Genomic DNA, 24,553 nt, shown 5'->3' on the forward strand with positions numbered 1-24,553 from the left:
ATTTATTTTTTATTTACAATAATATTATAATAAATAATACAGTAAATAATAACATAAAGTAAGTAACACTATTATTTACTTTATAAGGCTACTAGTAAATAGTAATAGAAAGTAAAAAACCAAGTGATGCACAAAAAAATTGTTCAACACCCACTGACCCCTGGCAGATCCTGCCCTGAATCCTCACCTGCTCTGATCCTTTTTACTATAAAGTAAAAGAACTCCTGCTAAGCAAATGCTCTGAAATTAACAATATTCTGCTGCCAGGCTGTAGTGACTCATTATTGGAAGTTTTAGGAAAGATTTCCTGAGTATTCCAATGAAAAAGCAAAATTTTCCTGTTGTCCCTTCAGCCTGGTTTTCCCGGTGCGTTTGGATTTTTTATTTTGCAGTAAAATACACAGATTCTGCTTCATAAATCAGGCTAAGGCCCCATTGTTAAATAGTCTGTATCACATTAATTACTCTGTGAAGCAAGGCAAGCACTACACCCATTTATAATCAACTCCTGGAGAAGCTGCTAATGAATGAGCCAGGTAGCTAATTAGCCAGCCAGCAGTCAGCATCTCCAGCTGAAGCTGGTGGCTTTAAACTTCATTAAACTTTCCAGGTGTTGGGGAAAGTATGAAAAATACAGTGATCTTCATGGCTTGATGTGTCTTAATTCCAATTTTCTGAGTTGAAATGGCTGAAGATTGCATCTGTTTCAAGGGATATTGTCATTTATAAAGATTCCCGTGGCTGTCTGGCACAGCTGAAAGGAAAATTAGCAGTTTGTGTGGGAAAGTTTTGAATTTGTCCAGTGCATGTTGGGAACTGCTCAGACGTGAGCTGAAATTCCTCCCATCCCAATAATTTGTGCCTTCTTAATTTGTACCTTTTCAATTTGTGCCTTCTGCCTTGCCCTTAATACTTTGGGTGGGTTTTAGCTGATTATTTAGGGGGTGTTTTTTATTTTCATTTCCATTTCCTGTGTTTGGAATCTGCACCATAGATCCCTGACAGAATTCTGGATATGGTCGTTGTTTTTATTTGTGAAACAGGGAAAATGCAATGGATGATCAGTGAGACAAGGAAGAAAAGAAATGATTTGTGCCCTTCCAGCTCAGATGATGCCATGGAAAAATTGCTTCCAAATTCTCTGTGTCGAGTGACTTAAATTGCCTTTTAGAACATCCCTGAAAAGTGGGATTCTGTGTGGTAAAAAAATCCCAGCTTTGGGGTATTTTTGAGCTTTACAGCTGAAGTCCAGGTTGTGGTGATTTGGCAATAAGTGGAACAATTTTTTTCTATTTCCTTTTTTTTTCTTTTCTCTCTGTCTGGATGTTGTGATCCCTTTGAATGCCTAACACAGACCTGGTGCCCACTTTGTGCATCCAGGTTTCCAGGCTGCTTTTTTTGGGTTGGTTTGTGACCAAACTCAAAAAAAAAATGGTACAGGCAACTCTGAAACTGTAAATATTCTTGCAATGGATGACACTCACTGCCAACTGAGATTAAAAAAGCAGGAAAAAGGCTTAAAGAGAGAGACAAGCTTTGGCCTTGTGCTCTTCCTCCTGAGAGAAGGAGCAGAGATGTGGGAGCAGAGCTCAGTGTTGGGTCTGCCAGCCTGGAAATGGTGACCAAGGAATCATGGAAAGAGACTCCCAAAAAATCCCTTCTGGACCTCAAAATGGGGAGATCTGGAGTGGGGAGGGCCTGGGGAGGCTGTGAAGGACAGCAGGAGGGGTGAGCAGCTGGGTGAGGGTGAGCTGGAGACGCTTTTGCCCTTGGGTGAGTTTGCCTGGGTTTGGTTTCTGCAGCCCCTGTGGGTTGGGGATGTGCAGCACTTCAGGAGAGGAACAAGTCTGAGAGGCAGAGCAGCTCCTGATCAGGTGTTGGTGGAAGATGCACCCCTCAGCTGGGATAAAAAGCTCTCCATGGCAATCTCCTGGTGCTGCTTTGAGCTGGGAAGCCCAGCTGGGGTTCTGCAGCCAAGTGGCCAAGAACTGTGACCAGGAGTGGCTGCATCTCTTTTCAGGAATTGAAAAAACTCTGCTGGCTCTCAGTTTTTCCACAGGTAATAGTAAATAGTGGCACTGGGTGGAGTGGGATGTGCTGGTTCCCACTCCCTTCCCAGAGAGGCAGGACCAGCAGTGGGTGCTCAGTAACCCCACAAAAGTGAGATGCCCTAAATGGAGTCACTCATTCCCAGGAAATGTAAATACATCTGCCAGGCACTGCCTTTTCTTCCTCCCAACCCTGAAATAACCTGGGGTGTGCTCTAGAGCCCGTGTCCTCCTTTTCCTCGGGGAGAAGCAGAGCTTCCCTGAGTGTTTTCCCACTTGCTATAAAATAACACTCTGCTAACAACTCATTGCTAAATAATCTGCATAGAATTTCCCAGGATTTATCCACACTGACTTGGTTTTATTAAGTGTCACACTTACATTTATTGACCTCTGCTGTACTCCTGAGCAAACTGGAATGCTCTCTTTTCTTTTTTTGGGAATTTGTTGGTGTATTAGGATGGAATTTGGAATTTATTCTCTAATGAAAGGCGAGGCAGAGATGCCATCAGTCAGGGGGAGGAGAGAGAGCCCAGTGCTTTCCCATGTAAATTATGTGAGTTCTGGAAGGGAGCCAGGCATTCATTTCCTTAAAATGGGGTTTGATAATTGAAACTAATTTAACATCGACCCCATTAAGTTGCATTTTATTGCTCATTTAATCCGCCTGTCTCACGAGCTCCCAGGACTGGGAAGCTGCTTTGGGATGGTTTTGGTTCATCAGAGCTGCAGCCACTCCTGCAGTGAGGGCTGAGATTGTCCTGTGGGGTCAGCCCTGGGCTGGGGTCAGCCCTGGGGAGGGGTCAGCCCTGCTCTGGGGGGTTCAGCTTTGGGCAGGTTTGCTGTGGGAAGATGCTTTGTCTGGAAAGCAGCTCGTGGATGGTCCCTCGTCACCCCTGTGGCCTGGCAGAGCCTTTCCCTGCAGGATCCTGCATCCCCTGGGCTGCCTGAGAAATCATCCCAGTCCTCCACCAGTGCAGCTCAAAAATCCCTGCATGGGTTGGGTTGGAAGGGACTTTAAATCCCCCCCAGTGCCACCCCTGCCATGGCAGGGACACCTCCCACTGTCCCAGGCTGCTCCAGCCCCAGTGTCCTGGGGCACTGCCAGGGATCCAGGGCAGCCCCAGCTGCTCTGGGCTGTTTTAGAACACATTTATTGACTTCTGTCAAAAATCTCCATTTAAATCAGCCAAGGAGCTGCATCCATGAGTTTTTCATTACTGGGATTCCCACCTTCTCCTGCCCTGCTACTGCTTTCCTCTGTCCCCCTGCTGCCTCACACACTCTCTGGTTCACCACTGCTGCTCCTGACTCATTAAATAAGCTCATAATTGGTTCTCAGCCTCTGGGTGCTAATTGCAGTGAGGCCCTGGGTGATGGCTGCACACACAGAGCTGCATTTATCCCGAACCAGGGAGCAGGAGAAGGTGCAAGGACAAGGAGGAGCAGTGGGGGATGTTTGTTTGCCAACACCTTCTCCTGGGGCTGCTGCTGTGAGATGGGGAATTGCTGGAGCTCTCCCCTTGGGAAGAGGCAGCAGGAGAGGGGCTGTAAGAGTGTGCCAGGCTTGCATCAGGGACCCTGGGGACAGGCAGCTGCTCCTGGGAATGCTGCAATCCCCACCAGAGGGGTTGGGAAGGGCAGGGCAGGTGAAAAGTGCAGCTTAAACCACTCCAGGGATGTCCTTGGTCCCAGCTGGAGCAGGAATTGTTTTGTCTCCCTGCTCTGTGCAGAGAGCTCGCCATCCCCTGATGTGAACCCACCCACTAAAGCAGCACAGAATGTGAAAAACAGAAAAGCCAAAAGCTGAGGCATCATTCTCACCACAATTCCCATCCCTGGGCAGGGCCACATTCCCTGGGCAGAGGTTGTCCAGCACCATTGGGCACTTTGGGAAGGTCAGGAACTGCCCAACCAAGCTGGGGAAAGTACAGGAGATGGGAACCTGACGTGGGACTTGAGCAGGAGAAATCTCCACCTTAACCTTGGCAATACTGGGAGTTATTCCTGGAACAAGAGTGTTCCTGGAACGATGGCCTGATTGCTGTGGTCCTCCTTTTGTTTGGTATTTTGTTTTGGTAGTTTTTTGGGGGGGTTTTTTTGTGGTTTTGGGGTATTTTTTTTTGTTGGTTGGATGGTTGGATGGATGGTTGGTTGGATGGATGGCTGGTTGGATGGTTGGTTGTTGGGTTGGTTTGTTGGATGCTTGGATTGATGGATGGTTGGTTGTTGGGTTGGTTTGTTGGATGCTTGGATGGATGGATGGTTGGTTGGTTGGATGGATGGTCGGTTGGATGGATGGTTGGATGCTCGATTGGTTGGATGGTCGGTTGTTTGGATGGGGTTGGTTGGATGGTTGGTCAGTTGGTTGGGTGGGTGATTGGATGGTTGGTTGGTTGGTTGGATGGATGGTTGGTTGGATGGCTGGTTGGTTGGTTGGATGGATGGTTGGATGGTTGGTTGTGGGGTTGGTTTGTTGGATGCTTGGATGGATGGATGGTTGGTTGGTTGGATGGATGGTCGGTTGGATGGATGGTTGGATGGATGGTTGGTTGGATGGATGGTTGGTTGGATGGATGGTTGGTTGGATGGATGGTCGGTTGGTTGGATGGTTGGTTGTTTGGATGGGGTTGGTTGGATGGTTGGTCAGTTGGTTGGGTGGGTGATTGGATGGATGGTTGGTCAGTTGGTTGGTTGGGTGGTTGGATGGATGGCTGGTTGGATGGTTCGTTGTTGGGTTGGTTTGTTGGATTCTTGGATGGATGGATGGTTGGTTGGATGGTTGGTTGGATGGTCGGTTGGTTGGATGGGGTTGGTTGGATGGTTGGTCAGTTGGTTGGGTGGGTGATTGGATGGATGGATGGTTGGTTGGTTGGTCGGTCGGTTGGTTGGTTGGATGGTTAGTTGGATGGTCAATTGTTTGGATGGGGTTGGTTGGATGGTTGGTCAGTTGGTTGGGTGGTTGGATGGTTGGATGGTCGGTTGTTTGGATGGGGTTGGTTGGATGGTTGGTCAGTTGGTTGGGTGGTTGGATGGATGGATGGTTGGTTGGATGGATGGTTGGTCGGTTGGTTGGATGGATGGCTGGTTGGATGGTTGGTTGTTGGGTTGGTTTGTTGGATGCTTGGATGGATGGTCGGTTGTTTGGATGGGGTTGGTTGGATGGTTGGTCAGTTGGTTGGGTGGGTGATTGGATGGATGGATGGATGGTTGGTTGGATGGTTGGTTGGTTGGATGGTTGGTCGGTCGGTTGGTTGATCAGTTGTTTTTTTGAGCGATATTGTCTCAAACTTTCAAAACCTTCCCCAATTTCAGTGTGCTCCCACACAGAAACTCAGTGCCTGGAGCTCAGGTGTGGCTGTGCTGCTTGGCAAAGCGCTGCCTGGGTAGAAAATGTGCTCGTGGCGTGGGTTTTTCTAGGGTGTGCAGCCAAATGTGCCTGTCAGAGCCGAGGACTGATCCGTGCTGAGCTCTGACACCTCGGAGTCAGCACTGCCACTCACGCCTCCTGCAAGGTGCTGTGTTCCTCCAGAACTCTTCAAACGCCTCTTTTGTTGTGACTTTCTCTAATGTGCCATCCAATTACCGCCGCCCCTTCTTGTTTTGAAGTGGAGGCAATCTCTGGCTGTCTTTTGGAAGCGTTTAGGGGCTGCATGGAAATGCAGCAGTTAGCAAGGGGTTTGGCATTTAGGAGATGTCATAACAGCTTTTGTTGGGTTTTTTAAGGCTCATTTTAAGGTGTGTCAGCTGATAAAACGTGTCAGTCGCAATCAGTGAGGTGAGGGTTGACACAAGGATAAATTCCAGCTAGAAAAACTCCTTCCCATGCAGTGGTTTGCACCTGGGAGCTCCCCTGGCAGAGGAAAAAGGGCAAAATTTTGAGAAATTTAGAGGAAACAACGCCAAATTTTCCACCTGTTGCTCGGTGGTGCTGGAGGACACAAAAACCTCACCCCTTACTGATGCATTTGTCCCTTGCAATCATTGTTTTTTGAGCAAGCAGGAGTTTAAAAACTCTTTCAGTAGCTCCTGAAGCCTTCAGGTCTCATGTAAATTCAGGAGTTGCTGTGCAGCTGCCCACAGAGCATTTAAAATAAAAAGAAAAATGGATCAGTGTGAGTGTACAAATGTGTTGGCAGCCTTAAAGGAAAAGCAGCTTTGCTAAACCTTCTAAATGTGTCACCAGTGACCCTGCACATGTGGAATTCTCATCTTGGGCTGTCCTCCATTATTAATGCAATCTAAAATATACAAGAAAGGCTGCAAACAAATCCCATATACAGAGGTTAAGTGACAAAACCCCTCCTCTGTGTGCAAAATTCTGCATTTCTCTTCAGTATCTATTTCAATGGATAAAGTGCAAGGGCAGTGCACTCCTTTCTTTATTAATAGAATTTAAAATAGGCAGTAAAGGCTGCAAAACCCCCTTATATACAGAGTTTAAGTGACAAAAAACCTCCTCTGTGTTCACCAAATTTCTGCCTCCAGTGCACATTTAATTTTTTAACAACTCTTCAATGTTTTGCAGGTTTTTTTTCACATAAATTGAATTTAATTTTCTATGATAACAACACCTTGCTTTCCATAAGCCGACCTCAATTCCTGTTTGCTGCAGAGGTGTAACCATGACATTCCTTTTCTTTGGAACTTTATTTTTCATGCTGTTTGCTCTGGATTGTTTTAGATGCCCAGTGTGAACCCAGGAACCAGATTTAGATGACAAAATTCCAGGTACAGTCAGAGAAAATGAGTGATTGGGACCCTTTGTCAGGGATGGCACATGGACACTAATTATGGTCTCAGCTATTCTGTATCTTAATCAATTCCAGTGATCTTGTTTGTAATTTTTACTCCTCCTGACAAGGAGCTGCTCAAAGAAATAAATTGGCCATCAGTGTAATTTGCTTCTTGGACACAAAAGGCTCCCAGATTAACAGGCTTCCTCCCCCTGGAGAGATCTCCCTGGCCCTCTCTTGGCTCGTGTTAATTATTCCTTTGTCCCTTTTTGTTTCCCAAGGGGCTCAGGATGTGCAGGCAGCAGCTCCCAGAGTGCCCAGCACATCCCCTGCTTCTCTGGGCTCAGGCAGGGAACAAGCCTGGACCAGCTCAGAGAAGTCAGGATTTGTGCCCAGAATCACCTCATATTCCCCAAATCCAGCCTCTTTTGTTTGTTCCTGGCATAAAAACAGAGGAAATGTTTGAAAACTAGAAATGAAATGTGGGAAATCAGGGAACAGAGCAGGGTGCCCGTGGCAAAGGGATCTTGATGAGATCTCCAGAGCACCTCCTTTGATTAGTGCTGAATCCAGCACCTCCCAGAGCCAGCCCTGCCCCTTTGTTGTGCTACAGGTGGTTTGGAAAACAATTTACAAAGAGGCTTTTTTGTCTTTTTCATGCTGTTAAAGCAAATTGGTATGTAATTAGATTTATATAGTGAATAATCTTATTTGCATATCCAATTAATTCTTCCTGTTTTAATTTGCTAGGGTTGGATTCACATTGGTAGTAAAAAAATAACACTTAAATTATCAAGCATTCAAATTTTCTTCTGCTGTTGTTTGTTCAAGGTCTTCCATTAAAATTTGGTTCTGGGCATCATCTTCCTTTTAAAAGCTGTTAAATAACATGGAAAAAGGCCATAAAAACCCCAGCTCATGTGACTTGTGCTGTAAAAACATAAAAGGTCTCTTCGGGCTGGGCAGGGGGAATGCAGTGTGAATTTAGACTTTTCAAGCATCTTTTAATCACAGAATAGTTTGGGTGGGCCTCAGGTTTTAGTTTTTCTGTGTTTCAGATTCTGTGCTGCTTTAGTGAGTGGGTCTGGGTTCATATTATGGGATGGTGAGCTCTGTGCACAGAGCAGGGAGACAAAACAATTCCTGCTCCAGCTGGGCACCAAGGACAAATGATCCCAATCTCAGCCCAGGAGCACAAACCCCGTGGGCTGCAGAGAGAAAAACAAGCAGGGTGGGAGTGCCTGGGCTAAAGCTGGGCTGGGACAATGAACTGCAAGGTGCAGATGGAGCAGAGCTGATCCCAGGGAGAGACCCCGTGCCCGGCCGGGCATTTTGGGGCCATTTTGGGTCATCTTGGGTGCAGCCCTGGCTGGGCTCTGGTGCTGCCCAAGGTGCATCCATGGAGAAGATCCTTGGAATCAATCCAAGGGACCTTAAAGATGATCCAGTCCCAAGGCAGGGACACATCCCACTGTCCCAGGTGCTCCCAGCCCTGTCCAACCTTGGGCACTGCCAGGGATCCAGGGGCAGCCCCAGCTGGTCTGGGAATTCCAGCCCAGCCCCTCCCCAGTCTCACAGCCAGGAATCCCTTCCCAATCTCCATCCATCCCTGATTCTGGGGATGGATTTCACAGGGCTGAATTGTTCATTCCGGAGGCTTTAGCAAAAGTGGTGCCAGGGGAAGGGAGATGGACTGAAAAGGGATGTTCTCATGTAGGTCCATGGAGCTGCTTCAAAGTGAGCAGAGGACACTGCAGAGTGAGAGGTTAAGAACAGAAAATTAAACCAGCAATGTCTTTAAGAGATTTAATAAAGGAGGAAAATGCATTGCATAATTGTGTTGCAATGGTTTGAAATCGGTCCTGAGGAAAATTCCTTTGAATCCTAATTAGCAGCTAATGGTTATTAGGGAAATCTGGTGCCAGGGAAGAAATAAATAGGTGAAATAAATAGGAAGCTATTGCTTCCACCTCCAACCACTGCAGCTGTTGTCCCAATTTTGGGCTATTTTTACCTAAAAGCTGAAGTGACTGCAGCAGATCCCGTGCAGGTCCCGGAGAACACCTGGGCTGTGTCGCTGCCAGCCAGGATGAAACACAAACGAGGTGACAATTGTGGCAAAACAATTTCCGTGGCCGGGTTTTATCTCCTGAGGAACAACTGCGTTCTTCTGTTGAGTCAAAAAAATAAACTGTGCCGTGTCCTGTGCCCCGAGGAGCTCTCTGTGGTCTGAGGTGGGAACTACTGTTCAGGTAATGCATTCCCAATCTTTTTCTCTCAGAGTCATCCTCTGCCCGCTTTGTAAACTGCTCTCCACCGAGCTCCAAGCTGCTTTTAGCTTCCCAGGGCAGGAAAAGACACTGCACGTCCCAGCGTGTCAGAAAACTCGGGGAAAATGACCTCCAGCTCTCAGGCACTTATTGCAAACCTATTTTAAATTGAATACACAAGCCCGGATAATACAGGCTGTTTGATAAGAAACATTAGAGAAATCCATAACACGAGGCTTTTTATTATGGGTTTATTACATCAATCTCTCCAGTGGGTAATGGAACTTGTAAATATACTCTTATGTAGGAGTCTCCTTGCGGGCTTTTTATTCATGCTGAAGTAAGCACAGCAAACTTATTTGCTGTCAGGGTACATTGAATTTAAGATTAGTATTTATTTTGGTTCTAAAGAGGTTCTGCTTTTGTGAATTGGAAGCTGGAGCAGCTGTAGGAGAGGAGGTGGGAGCTGCAGGGGGGGCTTTGGGGGGAAAATGAGTTTTTCCAGGCAAACTGCTGATCCCTGTATGGGATAGAGGGAATGTGCCCATTTAGGGCTGTGGGTCGTGTGCTCTGAGCTCCTTCAGGAGGGAAAACTGGCTTTGTTTAAGCAGGAGCTTGCTGTGTGTTCATTGACTAAGCCCAGCAAGATGAAAAATCATCCACAGGATTAGAGAAATATTTAAGGGAGATATTGCCAGTGTTGCTGCACAGTGCAAACACAGGCACGGTGCTCTCTGCACTGCAAACATTTGTTCTTGACTGGCAAAATGCTTCCAATTCTCTTCTAGAGGTAAACAAAGTAATGCTGCTGCAGCAGGAGCCCAGCAGGATTTTGCTTACTTGGGAGAAGCCCAGGGGAGGTTTGTGCTGAGTGAAGAGTCGAGGGAAAGTTTACAGAGAGGTTCAAAAAGGAGCTCAAGTCGTGGCAGTGCTGACAAAAACCAAGAGCAGCTCACAAGTTTTGAAGTAGGTTTGTTGGAGGATGTAGTGGTTGATTGGTGGTTGTCTTAATAGAAGGAAAAGAATCATTAATTAGAGGATGTTAATTGGGCAGCCAGACCAGAGGCCTGCTGAGGTGACAGCAAAGTCAGCTTTAACTCAGGATTTTAATAGGTTTTTAGGGCTCCCCATCCCTGGAAATGCCCAAGGCCGGGTTGGACACTGGGGCTGGGAGCAGCCTGGGACAGTGGGAGGTGTCCCTGCTGTGTCAGAGGTGGCACTGGGTGGGTTTAAGGTCCAATTTTTTAAGGTCCATTCTGGGTGGGTTTTTAAGGAACATTCTGGGTAGGTTTAAGGTTTAAGGTCCATTCTGGGTGGTTTTAAGGTTTAAGGTCCATTCTGGGTGGGTTAAAGGTCCATTCTGGGTGGTTTTTAAAGTCCATTCTGGGTGGGTTTAAGGTTTAAGGTCCATTCTGGGTGGGTCTAAGGTCCATTCTGGGTGGGTTTTTAAAGGTCCATTCTGGGTGGGTTTAAGGTCCATTCTGGGTGGGTTTAAGGTCCAATCCCACCCAACCCCCCAGCAAAGCAGGAAGGATGTCCCTTCCACTGCTGCAGAGTGAACACAGCCAGGTTCCAGTGATGTCTGCATTTCCAGCAATGACAAAGATCTTTTTTTTTTGCTATATGGGGCAGATGATGAGTGAAGAATGAAGGATGTGTGTGTTTAATTAAGGTCTGAGGGTAACAAATATGCTTGAGCCACGGAACCACATCTGTGTCCAACCCCCTGAAAGAAACCACCCTCCCCTGGCTGGGCACTTCCTTTTGGGCCAGGGCAGCTCCTGAAGTGCAGCAGCAGAAAGCTCAGCACTAATTTTGCTGTCTGTTCTCCCATGCATTAATTACATATCACCATCTCCATCTCTTGCATCCCTAAAAAGACAGAAGTTTTTAAGATGCTTGTTCTCATGTCTTTATGGGGGTTTTTTATGTCTTTATGTATGTTTTCATGACTTTATTTTTGTTTTCTTGTCTTTATGTCTATTTGTTTTCATGTATTTATGGTTATTTTCATGTCTTCATGATTGTTTCCATGTCTTTATGTATGTTTCTTTCCATGTCTTTATGTTTGTTTCCATGTCTTTATGGTTATTTTCATGTCTTCATGGTTGTTTCCATGTCTTTATGGTTGTTTCCATGTCTTTATGGATGTTTCTTTTCATGTCTTTATGTTTTTCATATCTTTATATGTGGTTTTTTGTATGACTTTGTTTGTTGTCATGCCTTTATGTTTGTTTCATGTCTTTATGTTTGTTTTCATGATTTTATGTTTGTTTTCAGCTCTTTATGGTTGCTTTCATGTCTTTATGTATGTTTCTTTTCATGTCTTTATATTTCTGATATCTTTCTGTATGTTTGTTTTCATGTATTCCTTTGTTTTTTTCATGCCTTTATGTTTGTTTTCATCTCTGTATGATTGTTTTCATCTCTTTCTCTGTGTTTATTTTCATGTCTTCATGTTTGTTTTCATGTCTTTATATTTGTTTTAATCTCTTTCTTTATGTTTCTTTTCATGTCTTTGTTTTCACCTCCTTCTGTATGATTGTTTTCACTCTTTCTCTATGTTTGTTTTCATATCTTTCTGTATGTTTTTTTCATGCCTTTATGTTTGTTTTCATCTCTTTCTCTATGTTTATTTTCATGTCTTCATGTTTGTTTTCATGTCTCTATGTATGTTTTCATGTCTTCATGTTTGTTTTCATGTCTTTATATTTGTTTTCATCTCTTTCTCTATGTTTATTTTCATGTCTTCATGTTTGTTTTCATGTCTTCATGTTTGTTTTCATGTCTTTATATTTGTTTTAATCTCTTTCTCTATGTTTCTTTTCATGTCTTTGTTTTCACCTCCTTCTGTATGATTGTTTTCACTCTTTCTCTATGTTTGTTTTCATATCTTTGTTTTTCTCATGCCTTTATGTTTGTTTTCATCTTTTTCTCTATGTTTATTTTCATGTCTTCATGTTTGTTTTCATGTCTTCATGTATAATTTCATGTCTTTATATTTGTTTTAATCTCTTTCTTTATGTTTGTTTTCATGTCTTTGTTTTTACCTCCTTCTGTATGATTGTTTTCACTCTTTCTCTATGTTTGTTTTCATCTCTTTCTGTATTTTTTTCATGCCTTTATGTTTGTTTTCACGCTTTTATGTTTGTTTTCATCTCTTTCCTTATGTTTATTTTCATGTCTTCATGTTTGTTTTCATGTTTGTTTTCATGTCTTTATGTATGTTTGCTTTCATGCCTTTATGTTTGTTTTATCTCTTTCTCTATGTTTGTTTTATCTCTTTCTCTATGTTTGTTTTCAGGTCTTTGTTTTTATCTCTTTCTCTATGTTTGTTTTCATGTATTTCTGTATGTTTGTTTTTATCTCTCTGTGTTTGTTTTCATGTCTCTATGTTTGTTTTCATGTATTTCTGTATGCTTCTTTTTATCTCTCTGTGTTTGTTTTCATGTCTCTGTGTTTGTTTTCATGTATTTCTGTATGTTTCTTTTTATCTCTCTGTGTTTGTTTTCATGTCTCTACGTTGGTTTTTATCTCTTTATGTTTGTTTTCATGTCTTAGAGCTGCTTTTGGCCCTTCCTCAGTGCTGTTCCAAACCTCCCTGCAGCCCCAGTGCTGAGGGTGCTGAAACTCTCCAAGAAGTGATGCCTTGAGCAGCAAATGGCTCAAGAGGAGCTCTGTGGCTTTGAATTCCTGCTGCTCCCAGAACAAGGCCCTGCCCAGGCAGCAGTGATCCAGAACCAGTTATTCCCTGGTTAATTCCTGCACTTTTCTCCTGATGGAGAGTGCTGCTGTGCTTACTGCAGAGAAGTTAAAGCCCAAGCTCTCTGTCTCAGATAAGAAGCTGCCTACAGAAATTCTTATTTGTCTTTGAGGCTTCTGGAAAAAAAAAAAAAAGGTTTTTCATAGTGTGTTCTCAATCCAGTATAATCCTTAATTTTCAAAACACAGAAAGCCTTTTTTTTTTTTTGCAATTGTAATGAAAAAAATTGCTGAAGCAGTGCACATTATTCCCATTACCCATTAAGCCTTCTCTGCTCTAGAATAAAATTACATAATTTTAGTTAATTTTCTTGCTTTTAACTTCTGACTTGTAATTTACCAAAAGACAAAAACAAACCACTACAACTTTTCTGATCTCCCATTACTCCCAAAACAAGTAATGCAAGTCAGCTCCTATTTTGGCATCTTTGTGATATTTTGGGCTTTTCATACTAAAACATAAACAGGAGTAAATTTTAGTTGGCACCATAGTTCTGCTCTGTGGCTTCCCTAAGGCTCCAGCATTGGCTTGGCTTGGCTAAATGCACTTTGCATAGTGAGGGATTTATTTCACTTCATTTCATTTCGTGTTGATCCTATCAGCACAGGAAACCATCATTTCTTGGTGAACAGTGAAATAAAATTGGGTTTTAATAGTAAAGTAACAGGCCTTGATCAGATGAAGGAATCCATGTGATCCCCTGCCTTTGGCTCTTGCCTCGCTCTCCTCACCAATATTGAATTTACATTTTGCAGAATGTTGCACCTCTGTGTTCTCTAGGTGAGGAACCAAAGTCTTCATAAGTTTAAAATATATTCAGTTTTACCCTTGGGAAAGGCTCTGTTGGGAAACTGAGGCTCTTGGATGTCACAGAATCAGGGAATTGCTGAGGCTGGAAAAGCCCTCAGAGAGCATCGAGTCCAGTCATTCCCCAGCACTGCCAAACCCACCTGGACCCCAGTCCCCAGGTGTCACATTCACCCTCCTGGACACTCCAGGGATGCTGCCTCCCCTGCAGAGCCTGTTCCAATGCCTGACCACCCTTTCAGTGAAGATATTTTCCCAAAGATCCCATCCAAACCTGCCCTGGCACAACTGAAGGCCATTTCCTTGTATTGCAGACCCTGTTTCCAGGAGCAGCTTTCTCCTGGTATTGAAACAGCACAAAAAGGAGCTTCTCTTCCCAAAGCTGAGCTGGGCAGGGCAGATTGAAGTGGGCCAAACGATTCCCTGGAGGTGAATTCTGTCTCTGGGGCATCCCCATGGTGCTGCTCTTTAGAGGTGAGCCAGGACAGCTTCACCTGCTCGTGTGACACCTGGGGGAGAAAGGCTCTGCTGACAAATGCCATCCCTCTGAGCAGCCTTGGGCAGTGCTGAATTGCAGTGTCAGAAGTCATAAGTCAGGGGTTTGACAACTATTACTGACAGCTTTTCCCTGCTGTGTTGCTTGAAAGTTCATAACATTTAAAGAAATTAAAGGGATGCATGTGATCCGTGGGCAGGCTGCACAACCTGCACTCCTGGCTGCTCCTTTGATGCTTTGCTGATTGAACTCTGAGAACTTGGTTTAAACCTGCCTCAGTTTGGCATTTTGATGTTAATTTTAAGGCTGGGTTTGTGTGATTGTGTGTCTGTGTTTGCATGGAGGGTCTGGTCGCTCTGCAGGGATGACCCAGCAGAAAAATGGGGATAAATGGTGATTTTTAGGGCTGGGGAGTGCCTGTGGTGGGGTGGCCAGTGCTGGTGTGTGCCAGCTTCCAGAGCCACAGCAGGAACCCTCTGTTCCCTGATTCCCACTGGGTACTGGGGTTGGCTTTTGTTCCTGCCCTGCTGAGGGTTGCAGAAACCTTTTGAAAAACAACAATGAAAAAAATTGAGGGGCAACTCCTCAAATGTGCCCAGAATTGGAGCAATTCCAGCCACTCCAACGAAGTTACAGAGAGTGAGAGCAGCTGATCTGCCAGCCCAGTGCCCAACAGCAGACTTCAAATGTCTTCAATCCATTTATGGAACAGAACCACCTGGAGATTACAGCCTTGGATCCTGTTTGCAGGATTGTTCAACATTTTCTTGCCTTAGCAGCAGTGAGAAGTGAGGGAGGTTTTCCTGCCCAGGGTCAGGAGCCTGCCCAGCCCTGGGGTGTGCAGTGCCTGGCAAGGAAGGGCTTGGATTCTCCACTCCTCCTTCTGGGGAACCCAGAAAATTCCACACCTGAGGCCCTGGTAATTCCATCTGCTTACTCACAAATGTTTGAGAGGGGAATCCGTGGCCTGAACTGCTCTGTAAATAGCTGGATAAAGAGCTGGCAGGGCTCAGCTCTCCTTTGACAGAGGCTGATGTCCTTAAAGCTGGAGGGAGAAAAGAGGCTTCACCTTGAAGCCAAGCACCAGCCAGCTCCTTTCACCTTGAAGCTTTCTGCAGGGTTTGGCTCCTCAATCAAGGGAGAGCCCGGACACATTGCCAGAGTTGTCTTTGTTTTTGCAGCAATAGATGAGGCAGAGATTACAGGTCATTGCCCCAGGGACTTGTCTTTTCTAAGGCTTGGGGATGTTAAAGGAAAGAGGTTTGTTCACTGTGGAACTCTGCCTGTCTGCTGCTGGGGGGGAGGATGGCATTTGTTCACCTGGCTTTTACACACCTTCCTGATTACAGCAGAGATTCAAATCAATCCCAGTCCAGGAAAGGAAAGGAAATATGTGGCTTTAAAATATGCACATGTAACCAACTACTTCTGCTTCTTTAATATATCCACTTGGCAGTCCCTGTCCTACCCAAGGCAGCTGAAAGTTTTACAGTAATGATGTGTGTTCTTGGCAGGCTGCAATTACATCAGCACCTTACATTTTACTAATAAATCAATAGATAATTAGCACGGGCCTTGGAAACATTTCTATTCCCAAGCAGCTCTGTGCAAGAACGTCCAGCACTGGTGGCAGCACCATTAGCACTGCATTAATCTGATTTTTGCTGTTGTTTTATACTCACAGCTCTGTCATGGGCTGATATTGTCCTCAACAGGGCACCGTGGGTTCCTCTGTTTCCCTGCTGTGGTGAAGAAATTTGTGATTTTCTGCAGTACTGGAGCCAAGTGCTTTTGTGGGACACTGAAGAGGACATGGGTGATGATAATCAGGTTGTTGACATGCTAAGAGAACTCGAATTGCATCCTGGTAAATGAGGGTTTTGTTGGAGGACAGGTCATCCTTGTGCTGTGGTGGGAATGGCCTCTCCCAGCAGTCTGGAGCCAGGAGAGGAGGCTCAGGGAATATCCATAATTGTGTGTATGATATCCACATGTGAATATCCACATTTGTGTGTATGATATCCACATTTGTGTGTATGATATCCACATGTGAATATCCACATTTGTGTGTATGATATCCACATGTGAATATCCACAGTTATGTGCATGATATCCACATTTGTGTGTATGATGTCCACATGTGAATATCCACATTTGTGTGTATGATGTCCACATGTGAATATCCACATTTGTGTGTAGGATCTTCACATGTGAATATCCACAGTTATGTGTATGATATCCACATTTGTGTGTATGGTATCCACATGTGAATATCCACATTTGTGTGTATGATGTCCACATGTGAATATCCAGAATTATGTGTATGATATCCACATTTGTGTGTCTGATATCAACATTTGTGTGTATGATATCCACATGTGAATATCCACATTTGTGTGTCTGATATCCACATTTGTGTGTATGATGTCCACATGTGAATATCTAGATTTTTGTGCATGATATCCACATACAAATACCCCCATTTGTGTCTATGATACCCCCATTTGTGTGTATGATATCCAAATTTGTACCTATGATATCCCCATGTGAATATCCCCATTTGTGTGGATGATATCCAAATTTGTGCCTGTGAGATCCCCATGTGAATATCCCCATTTGTGTGTATGGTATCCACATGTGAATATCTAGATTTTTGTGCATGATATCCACATACAAATACCCCCATTTGTGTCTATGATACCCCCATTTGCGTGTATGATATCCAAATTTGTACCTATGATATCCCCATGTGAATATCCCCATTTGTGTGGATGTTCAGAGCTCAGGGCACGCTCTGAGTTCACCCTGCCTTTCACCCAGGCTGCTCCAGATCCCCAGGTCACTCCTCAGTGGAGCTGTCAGGGCAGTGCTGAATCCACCTCCAGTGCTGGAGCTCTTCCACACCTGCCTTTACCAGAGGGGAGATTCATTCCCTCCTGGGCTCCTGTGGTCTCTGGGGAATATCTGAGCCTGCTGTGGAGCTTGGGTGTCAGACACTTGTGTGGCAGCTGTCACCTCTCAGGCAGGGCTGTGCCCTGGGCTGGGGACAGCAGGACAAGGGAGGGGACAGCAGGACAAGAGAGGGGACAGCAGGAGGAGAGGGTATATCAGGAGAAAAGGGGACAGCAGGACAAGAGAGGGGACAGCAGAAGGCTCACAGCACCTGTTGGACACCTGTAGGTGCCACAAAAGAAGCCCAGTCTAGTGTCAAGGAGCTGTCCCCAAAGATGCAGAGCTACAAGTGGAAAACACCACTTCATACACTTTTAAAATATCTGGGTTTTATCTTTTTTTTTTTTTTTCTTTGGACAGGAAGCACCTTTAGTGGGTCTTGTTCATGGAGAAGTCTCCAGAATGAGTTGCAGCAGGACTGTGTGGTGTGAAATATTCTTTGTTTGAATTTCAAAGGCAAGTGCAGCTGCTGTTAACAGGAGTGATGGGCAGAAAGGAGGCAGAGAGCCATCCAGTGGAGCCCTTTCCTGCTCAGAGGATGGAGTGCAGCTGCTCACCTTGAAGAGCAGGGCTGTGTGCCCTTGAGCTGTCCCATCCATTCCACTTCCCACTTTTCTGAAGAGCTGCTCCTCCCAAGGTGCAGTTTTGTCTCAAAGAAATACCAGCTTGTAGCAGTGTGTGAAAACAGCCCAGCACACAGAGCAGGAGCAATTCCCTCAGCAGCAAACAAGGAAAGCATTTCTCTCATTTACCCTGGATATACTCCAAGAATTCTCTGTTCAGTTTAGTTATTATCTTTCCCTACGGTGTGGAATATTCAATTAAACTTTCTCTCAAATTGGCCATAAGTTTCAATGGAGATTAAAGCAGTTCTATTTAGGTACCAGTATCTGTCACCAGGCTTAATGTTCCTAGAGAACAGCAATGGTTCCACCTGTTTGGTGTGAATTAACCTCGGCTGACATTCCTCACGTTTCAATTCCTCAAAAGCAGGGCAAGCTGACAGCATTCAGAGCTGCTGGCTCTCAGCTTTGGGCTACTGGAGATACACCCTTCAGCAGATACACCCTTCTTTTGGAATGGATTCCAATTCATCTGGCTTTTTTTTTTTTTTAGTAGGTTTTGTAATTCACTAAGGGGGGAAAAATATGCATTGAGCAGAATGTTCTTTGAAATGATCTCTCACTTTCCATCCAGCACCATATGGACACACACCTCCTTCTGTGGTTGAAATGCTTCTTTTATTGTCAAAGCCACTGAAATTTCCTGCCTTGAACTGAAAGAAACTCACTTCTGTCAGAGGAGGCAGACCCAGAGCAGGAGTACATTTGTTTTAGCTGACAAGGAGGGGGAAAAATGCTTTTTTGGAAGCCAATCTTGTTTGCAGGTTGTCTTAAGCTGAGGGCGGCTCGTGTTCACTCTGGCTTCACTCATTTGAGAAATATAACTCAGAAAAGTAAAATCTGCCCCTGGGAGTGTCTCACCAGTTCGTCTGGCTGGGAAAGTTGTTTGTTTTATGGTCCTGGGGCAGTGGGAAATGTGTTGAATGGTAAAAGGGAAGTGGTCCAAAATAGCTGGGCAATCTCAGGTGTGTGTACACAGATATGCACTGCTTCTTGTTCTTTTTGGTGAAATGACCAAAAAGGAGTCTATTAGACATAATCTGATGGGAAGGGTCAGGGAAGAAGCCTCAAAGCACAGCAAAGAGTTTCTGTGGACTGAACTGCTCAAAGTGCTCACCAGTGATAAGCCAAGAATGTGTTATCCCTGGTGGAGTGCAAGTCCCTGGACATTGCTGCCACAGAAAGAAAGTTACCACTTTGAATTTATTTTTAAAAGTGTAGAATTTGCATTTCAGAGTTATCCAAACAGCAAAACATTGCTCCCACAAAAGCAGACCCTTCAGTGGAGCAAACACCTTTGCCTGTGCTGACAATAAACATCTGAGTAACACAACTCAGTCCAAAATGGGCTTTTTCTGGTGCAGGCTCTTGTAGTTTCCTGTCTGCAAGGATCTAGATGGCAGCTTGTTTTATTTCTTGGTGACTCCTGAGTGCTCAGTGAAGCAAATCCTCCTCCCGTGGCAGGTTCTGTGGCTCAGCCCTTATCACCCAGTGCTGGCATCTGGGCTGCAGTGATTTCAATCACACATCAAGGCTGCAGCAAAGCAGCTCCACAGGCTGAAGATTAAATAGTTTGGACTTGCTTATCTTGGTTTTACACAGGCAGCAAGAAGAGGAAGAAGAAAGGCACTCAAAATAATTTTATCTAGCCGGTGTTGCGAGGTTTGTCCTGCTCCTCTGCTCCCCTGGCAGGCTGCAGCTGCTCTCAGAGCTTCTTCCTCTGCTTGAAAATCACACCAGGGCTTTTCCTCTTGCTGCCCAACAGGAAGGGCAGGCATTTGTTTGCCATATGAAAGGTGAATGTGGAACGGTGTCGGCAGCAGGTGGAATATTTGGGAGTGTTTTAATTTAATCTTCCACGAGCTTCCACTTGAGCTTGGGTAAACTGAGGTATTCAGTAGAGAAATCAGGGTTTTCACCTCTTTGTCATTGTTTCTACCTTCTGTTCTCTGTCCTGAGTGTTTGTTAAGTTGTTAATTGCTCAGTAATTAATGACACAGGCAGGATGGGGTGGTTCTTACAGGTGTGGGCCAGTTTCATTAACCCTTGAAGACCAGGGTGCTGCAGGTTCACCTCTGCTCCTGCAGCCAGGTGATGTCCTGGAGCTGGGGGGACACTTTTGGACCCTCAGGTTTGTTCCTGTTTCCCACCTCAAGCAGCTGAACTGTTCACTTTGAATGCAGGCTGTGTTCTCCCGGGATGGGAGGAGGACCAAAGTCAGACCTTTGGTGTGATGTGATATAAATTGACATTCTCTAATTGAAATAACAGCAGATGACAGCCCAGAGGGGGGTGTGAGGCAGGTGACAGAGGCAATCACACACATCCCTGAGTCAGCAGTCCCTAACTGGATTATCTGGGATGCTCTGGCTCGTGCCACCATCAGGCTCTGTGCTCCTGGGATTTGAGGCATCTCTTACACAGGACCTGAGCACTCGTGGATTTTCCAGTGAGAAAACTGGATACACTCAAATATATTTTAAATCTCTTGCTTCCAAAGCCTTCATACAGTGCTCAGAGCTCCAATCCTTAAGGGCCAGGCTATAATATTCTTTCTTAGGGTGAATGAGGCTGCTCAGGATCTCAGGAACAAGCTGGGATGCCATAATCCAGTCCCTAATGCTTCATGGCTATTATTGTCTTTTCCCACCAGCAACATGAGTTGCACACAGGTGGGATTTAAAGCTAGAGACAATGTGGAATGTTTTGAATAATAGATGAGTTTCAGTCAGGTATCATTAACATATAATTAAAAATAAAGATAAGTACAAGGCCTGTGACTGTGCTTGTGGTGGGGCCTGAGGGAGGGGACAGGGGAGAGGTGATTCCTTTCTGATCTTCCTGGCAGAGTCTCTGTGAAATACTTCAGTGGGGATGACAGAATTTGCTCTCCCTGAGTGAAGGGCTGTTGTTCTGTCCTTGGTAAATCCAGCTGATTTCCCAGGGTCAGGCAATATCAGGGTTATTCCCATTCATTCTCACCTTCCTTCCATCTGGAAGATCCATCATCTTCTGTTCATTCTTTTTTTTTTTTACCTCCATATTTTTGTACATCCCATCATCTCTAAATGTTATTTATTCATTTTCCCCTGACCTCCTGTACCCACAAATTTCCTGTATCCACACCTGGGTGGGCTCCCAGCAGCCTGACTGAAGTGAATTCCGTGTTCACATCCCTGCAAGTCCCTGCACACTGAAAGAACAGAGTCTGCAGGGCAGCAAAAGATTGGAAAATGATTCAAAAATGTTAAATCAAGGTTCCTTCTAGTCAGCTGAAAGACTTTCTGACTGTGAGCACTTCCAGCATGTCCTCACTTGCTCTGAACTTGGAGGAGCAGCCAGACATTGACACTGATGAGAGGAAAAGTCTCAGTGAAATCAAGACAGCTGATCTTTTCAGGCAGGAAAAGTTGGTTTCCTTTGTGTTCTGAACAGCCACTGTGGAGACAGAACTGATACAAACAGGATGGAGAGCAGGGAATTCAGTCAGAGCTTTCTGAGGTGTTGTGAGCAGTGTCAGGGAATCTCCTGAAATTCTGCAGAGTGGTGGGCAGGGAAGAGCTGCCCCTCAGGGATGGGCCTGTGAGCTGCTCCCAGGTCTGAGAGAGGATAAATTGATAAGGTGAAGTGGTTGAGGAGAGAGGAAAGGAGAAAGGGAGGACTTAACAGCTCAAAAAACCAGAGAGTATTTTTAAAATGAAGGAGGAAAGTCAGCTCAAGGGAGGCTCCTGTCAGTAATCACCAAGCTCAGAGTGCTGGACTGCTGGGAAACGACTCCTGAGCTCCTTGAAGGTCGTGTCAGCTTGTTTTGCCAAAATATTTTCCCTCTCCTACCTATATCTAGTGTGAGTTTGTAACGCTCTGAAGGGCAGGAGTGTGGAATGTCCTTGTCAGGGCTGGGAGGTGTGGGGCTGGTGCCAGGGCACTGTGCTTTGAATTGAGCTCTGCTGTGACAGCAGTGCCTGTTCCCATGGTTTGAACTTTGGGTGAGGCTCCATTCTGTGCTCTGTTCAGGGCAGGACATTCTCATGACTCCGTGTGAGGTTCAGTGGCTTTTGGGGGAAAAAAAAAATAAAAAATCTGCTGTTATCAACTAAATAAAGTGACATTGGATCTTTTCCAAGGTGATTGGCACAGGGCCTCTTGCTGCTGAGACTCTGTTTTATATTTCAAGCCTGCAACAAGGGGGTTCCATGAGTGACCTGTCCCATTTCCCTGTCCCTGCAGATGACAACACCCTGCACGGGCCAGTGTTCCTCCAGGAGCCCGACAGCGTCATCTTCCCCTTGGACTCGGAGGAGAAGAAAGTGAAGCTGAGCTGTGAAGTGAAAGGAAACCCCCGACCAACCATTGGGTTTGTTCAGTGCTTGTTCCTAGAGCCTTGCTGTGATCAGTGATGTCCCTGGAGGCTGCTGCAGTGCTGATCCCCAAAAATCCCCAGGGCAGCTCTGATCTCTGCTCTCTGAGCAGGGACAGGATCCAGGGAGGGGCTGGAGTGGGCCAGGGGGGTTTGGCTTGGATTTTGGGAAAGGTTCTTCCCCCAGAGGGTGCTGGCACTGCCCAGGAGATGGGCATGGCCCTGAGGCTGCCAGAGCTCCAGGAGGGTTTGGGAAATCCTCCCAGGATGCCCAGGGTGGGATTTGGGGTGTCCTGGCCAGGATTTGGACTTTGGTGGTCCTTGTGGGTCCCTTCCAGCTGAGGATGTTCTGGGATCCTGGGGAGTTAGGAACAGAGGGAATGGGCACCAGGAAATCTCCAGGGATTGCAGCTCAATTGCAAACCTTGGACAGGAGCTCTAAAATGCTGCAAAAGGATCATAAATAGTCCTGGCTCTCAGATTAACCATCCTTTCCCATAAACATCCACAAAACTCCTCATTCTTTTCAGCCTCAGCAGCTGCTTTGGGGTCCTGGGAGGAAGGTGCTGTCCTCCTGCAGTGCTGCTGCTGCTGTAAATCACTGCTGCTGCTCTTCTCTCCCCTCTGGTGCCTCTCACTCTGCTCACCAGTAAATGCCACTCTGAAACCAGTTAGAGTCCCCAGGGCTCTGCCTCTGTGCTGTCCCCTGCCACAGCCAGCTGTTAGTGCCATAAAACCCAGGATCCATGGTGCAAACACAGCTCCAGAGCTTCCCTGTGCACTCAGGAGCTGCCAGGGGCTGGAATTCCTCAGGGCTGGAATTCTTCAGTGCCCCACTTTGTGACCACATCTGCCAGGAGGGAATTTTCTGAAATTTACAACCAACCAACCAGAAAGTCAGGAGAGGGGGGAAAAAATATCCTCAGTGGCCTGGAATGGGTCAGAGATCCTGTCTCAGGGACTTCCCCTTGCCAACTGGTCAATTCCAAAGAGCAGCAGCACCAGCAACTACAGAAGCATTCATCATTTCAGAGACTGAAATATATGTCAGGGATATTGCTCTTGCAGTTAAATACTGGAATGTTTCAATACAACTCAGGAAATTTGCATTTTTGTGCCTTTTTTTTTTATTTTATTTTTAATAAGTAGTCAGAGCCATTCTAAACCTTCCTGTACTTACTTCAGGCTGTGTTTCCAACCAGCCAGGAGCATCAGCAGGGTTTAACTTTGGCATTGTGTGCTGCAGGTGGAAGTTAAATGGAAGCAGCATTGACGTGGGCATGGATTTCCACTACAGCCTGCTGGGAGGAGCCCTGCTGATCCACAACCCCAACCAAAGCCAGGATGCTGGCACCTACCAGTGTGTGGCCACCAACCCCTTTGGGACCATTGTCAGCAGAGAGGCCAAGCTGCAGTTTGCCTGTAAGTCAGAAGGAGCCTCTGTTGCCATGGTGGGCTGGAAAAACTGGGAGCTGGGGGTCTTCTCCCAGCTTTTCCTGGTGGGTTAGGGGGTGTTCTGTGTGGGAAATGGGTTTGTAGAAAGCTCTCAAGTGTGAGAACTTTCACACAGTGTGCATCCATGTGCAAACTTTGAGACCAGAAATGCTGGCTTAGAAATGCCCTGGAATAGGATGGACATTGTGGAGAGAAATGGAACTAGAAACAAGTTTCAAAGGATGGCCTTGCAAATAACTCTGGGTACTTTGGAGAAACAGAACTATGAGAGATGCATTGCAGTGGGGCCCAGGTGGGATAATTTTAGATGATTGGCTTAAGGCATGTACAGCATGGGGTGGTTAAAGCTGACAGGCCAACACTGACAGTGTGTTGGAATTAGGAAATAGCTGGCTTCTGATTGTGATGGTGTGAATGACAACACCTCTATTGTCTCACCCTTCACGTGAGACTGAAAATGGAATAAAAGTTTTTGTAATGCCTCTCAGTTGCCCCATCCTGGGTCAGGAAAGGGCACTGTCCCATAAATTGGTGCCCCGTGCTGATCAATAATCCCAACCAAAGCCAGGATGCTGGCACCTACCAGTGTGTGGCCACCAACCCCTTTGGGACCATCGTCAGCAGAGAGGCCAAGCTGCAGTTTGCCTCTAAGTCAGAGGGAGCCTCTGTTGCCATGGTGTGCTGGAAAAACTGGGAGCTGGGGGTCTTCTCCCAGCTTTTCCTGGTGGGTTAGGGGGTGTTCTGTGTGGGAAATGGGCTTGTAGAAAGCTCTCAAGTGTGAGAACTTTCACACAGTGTGCATCCATGTGCAAACTTTGAGACAAGCAATGCTGGCTTAGAAATGCCCTGGAATAGGATGGACATTGTGGAGAGAAATGGAACTAGAAACAAGTTTCAAAGGGTGGCCTTGCAAATAACTCTGGGAACTTTGAAGAAACAGAACTATGAAAGGTGCATTGTGGTGGGGCCCAGGTGGGATAATTTTAGATGATTGGCTTTAAGGCATGTACAGCATGGTGTGGTTAAAGCTGACAGGCCAACACTGA

At 45.7% G+C, this 24,553-nt stretch overlaps 1 protein-coding gene across 1 annotated transcript in view; it reads left to right on the plus strand.

Annotated features, from left to right (window-relative positions):
• LOC132332460 (contactin-4) overlaps positions 1–24,553 on the plus strand; it is a 278,899-nt gene that overhangs the window by 149,031 nt on the left and 105,315 nt on the right. The window contains exons 4-5 of the mRNA XM_059856845.1: positions 21,923–22,049; positions 23,299–23,474. Coding sequence (XP_059712828.1) covers positions 21,923–22,049; positions 23,299–23,474 — 303 coding nt within the window. The remainder of the gene's footprint in view (positions 1–21,922; positions 22,050–23,298; positions 23,475–24,553) is intronic.

This window comes from Haemorhous mexicanus, chromosome 11, assembly GCF_027477595.1.
Source record: "Haemorhous mexicanus isolate bHaeMex1 chromosome 11, bHaeMex1.pri, whole genome shotgun sequence".
Taxonomy (NCBI): domain Eukaryota; kingdom Metazoa; phylum Chordata; class Aves; order Passeriformes; family Fringillidae; genus Haemorhous; species Haemorhous mexicanus.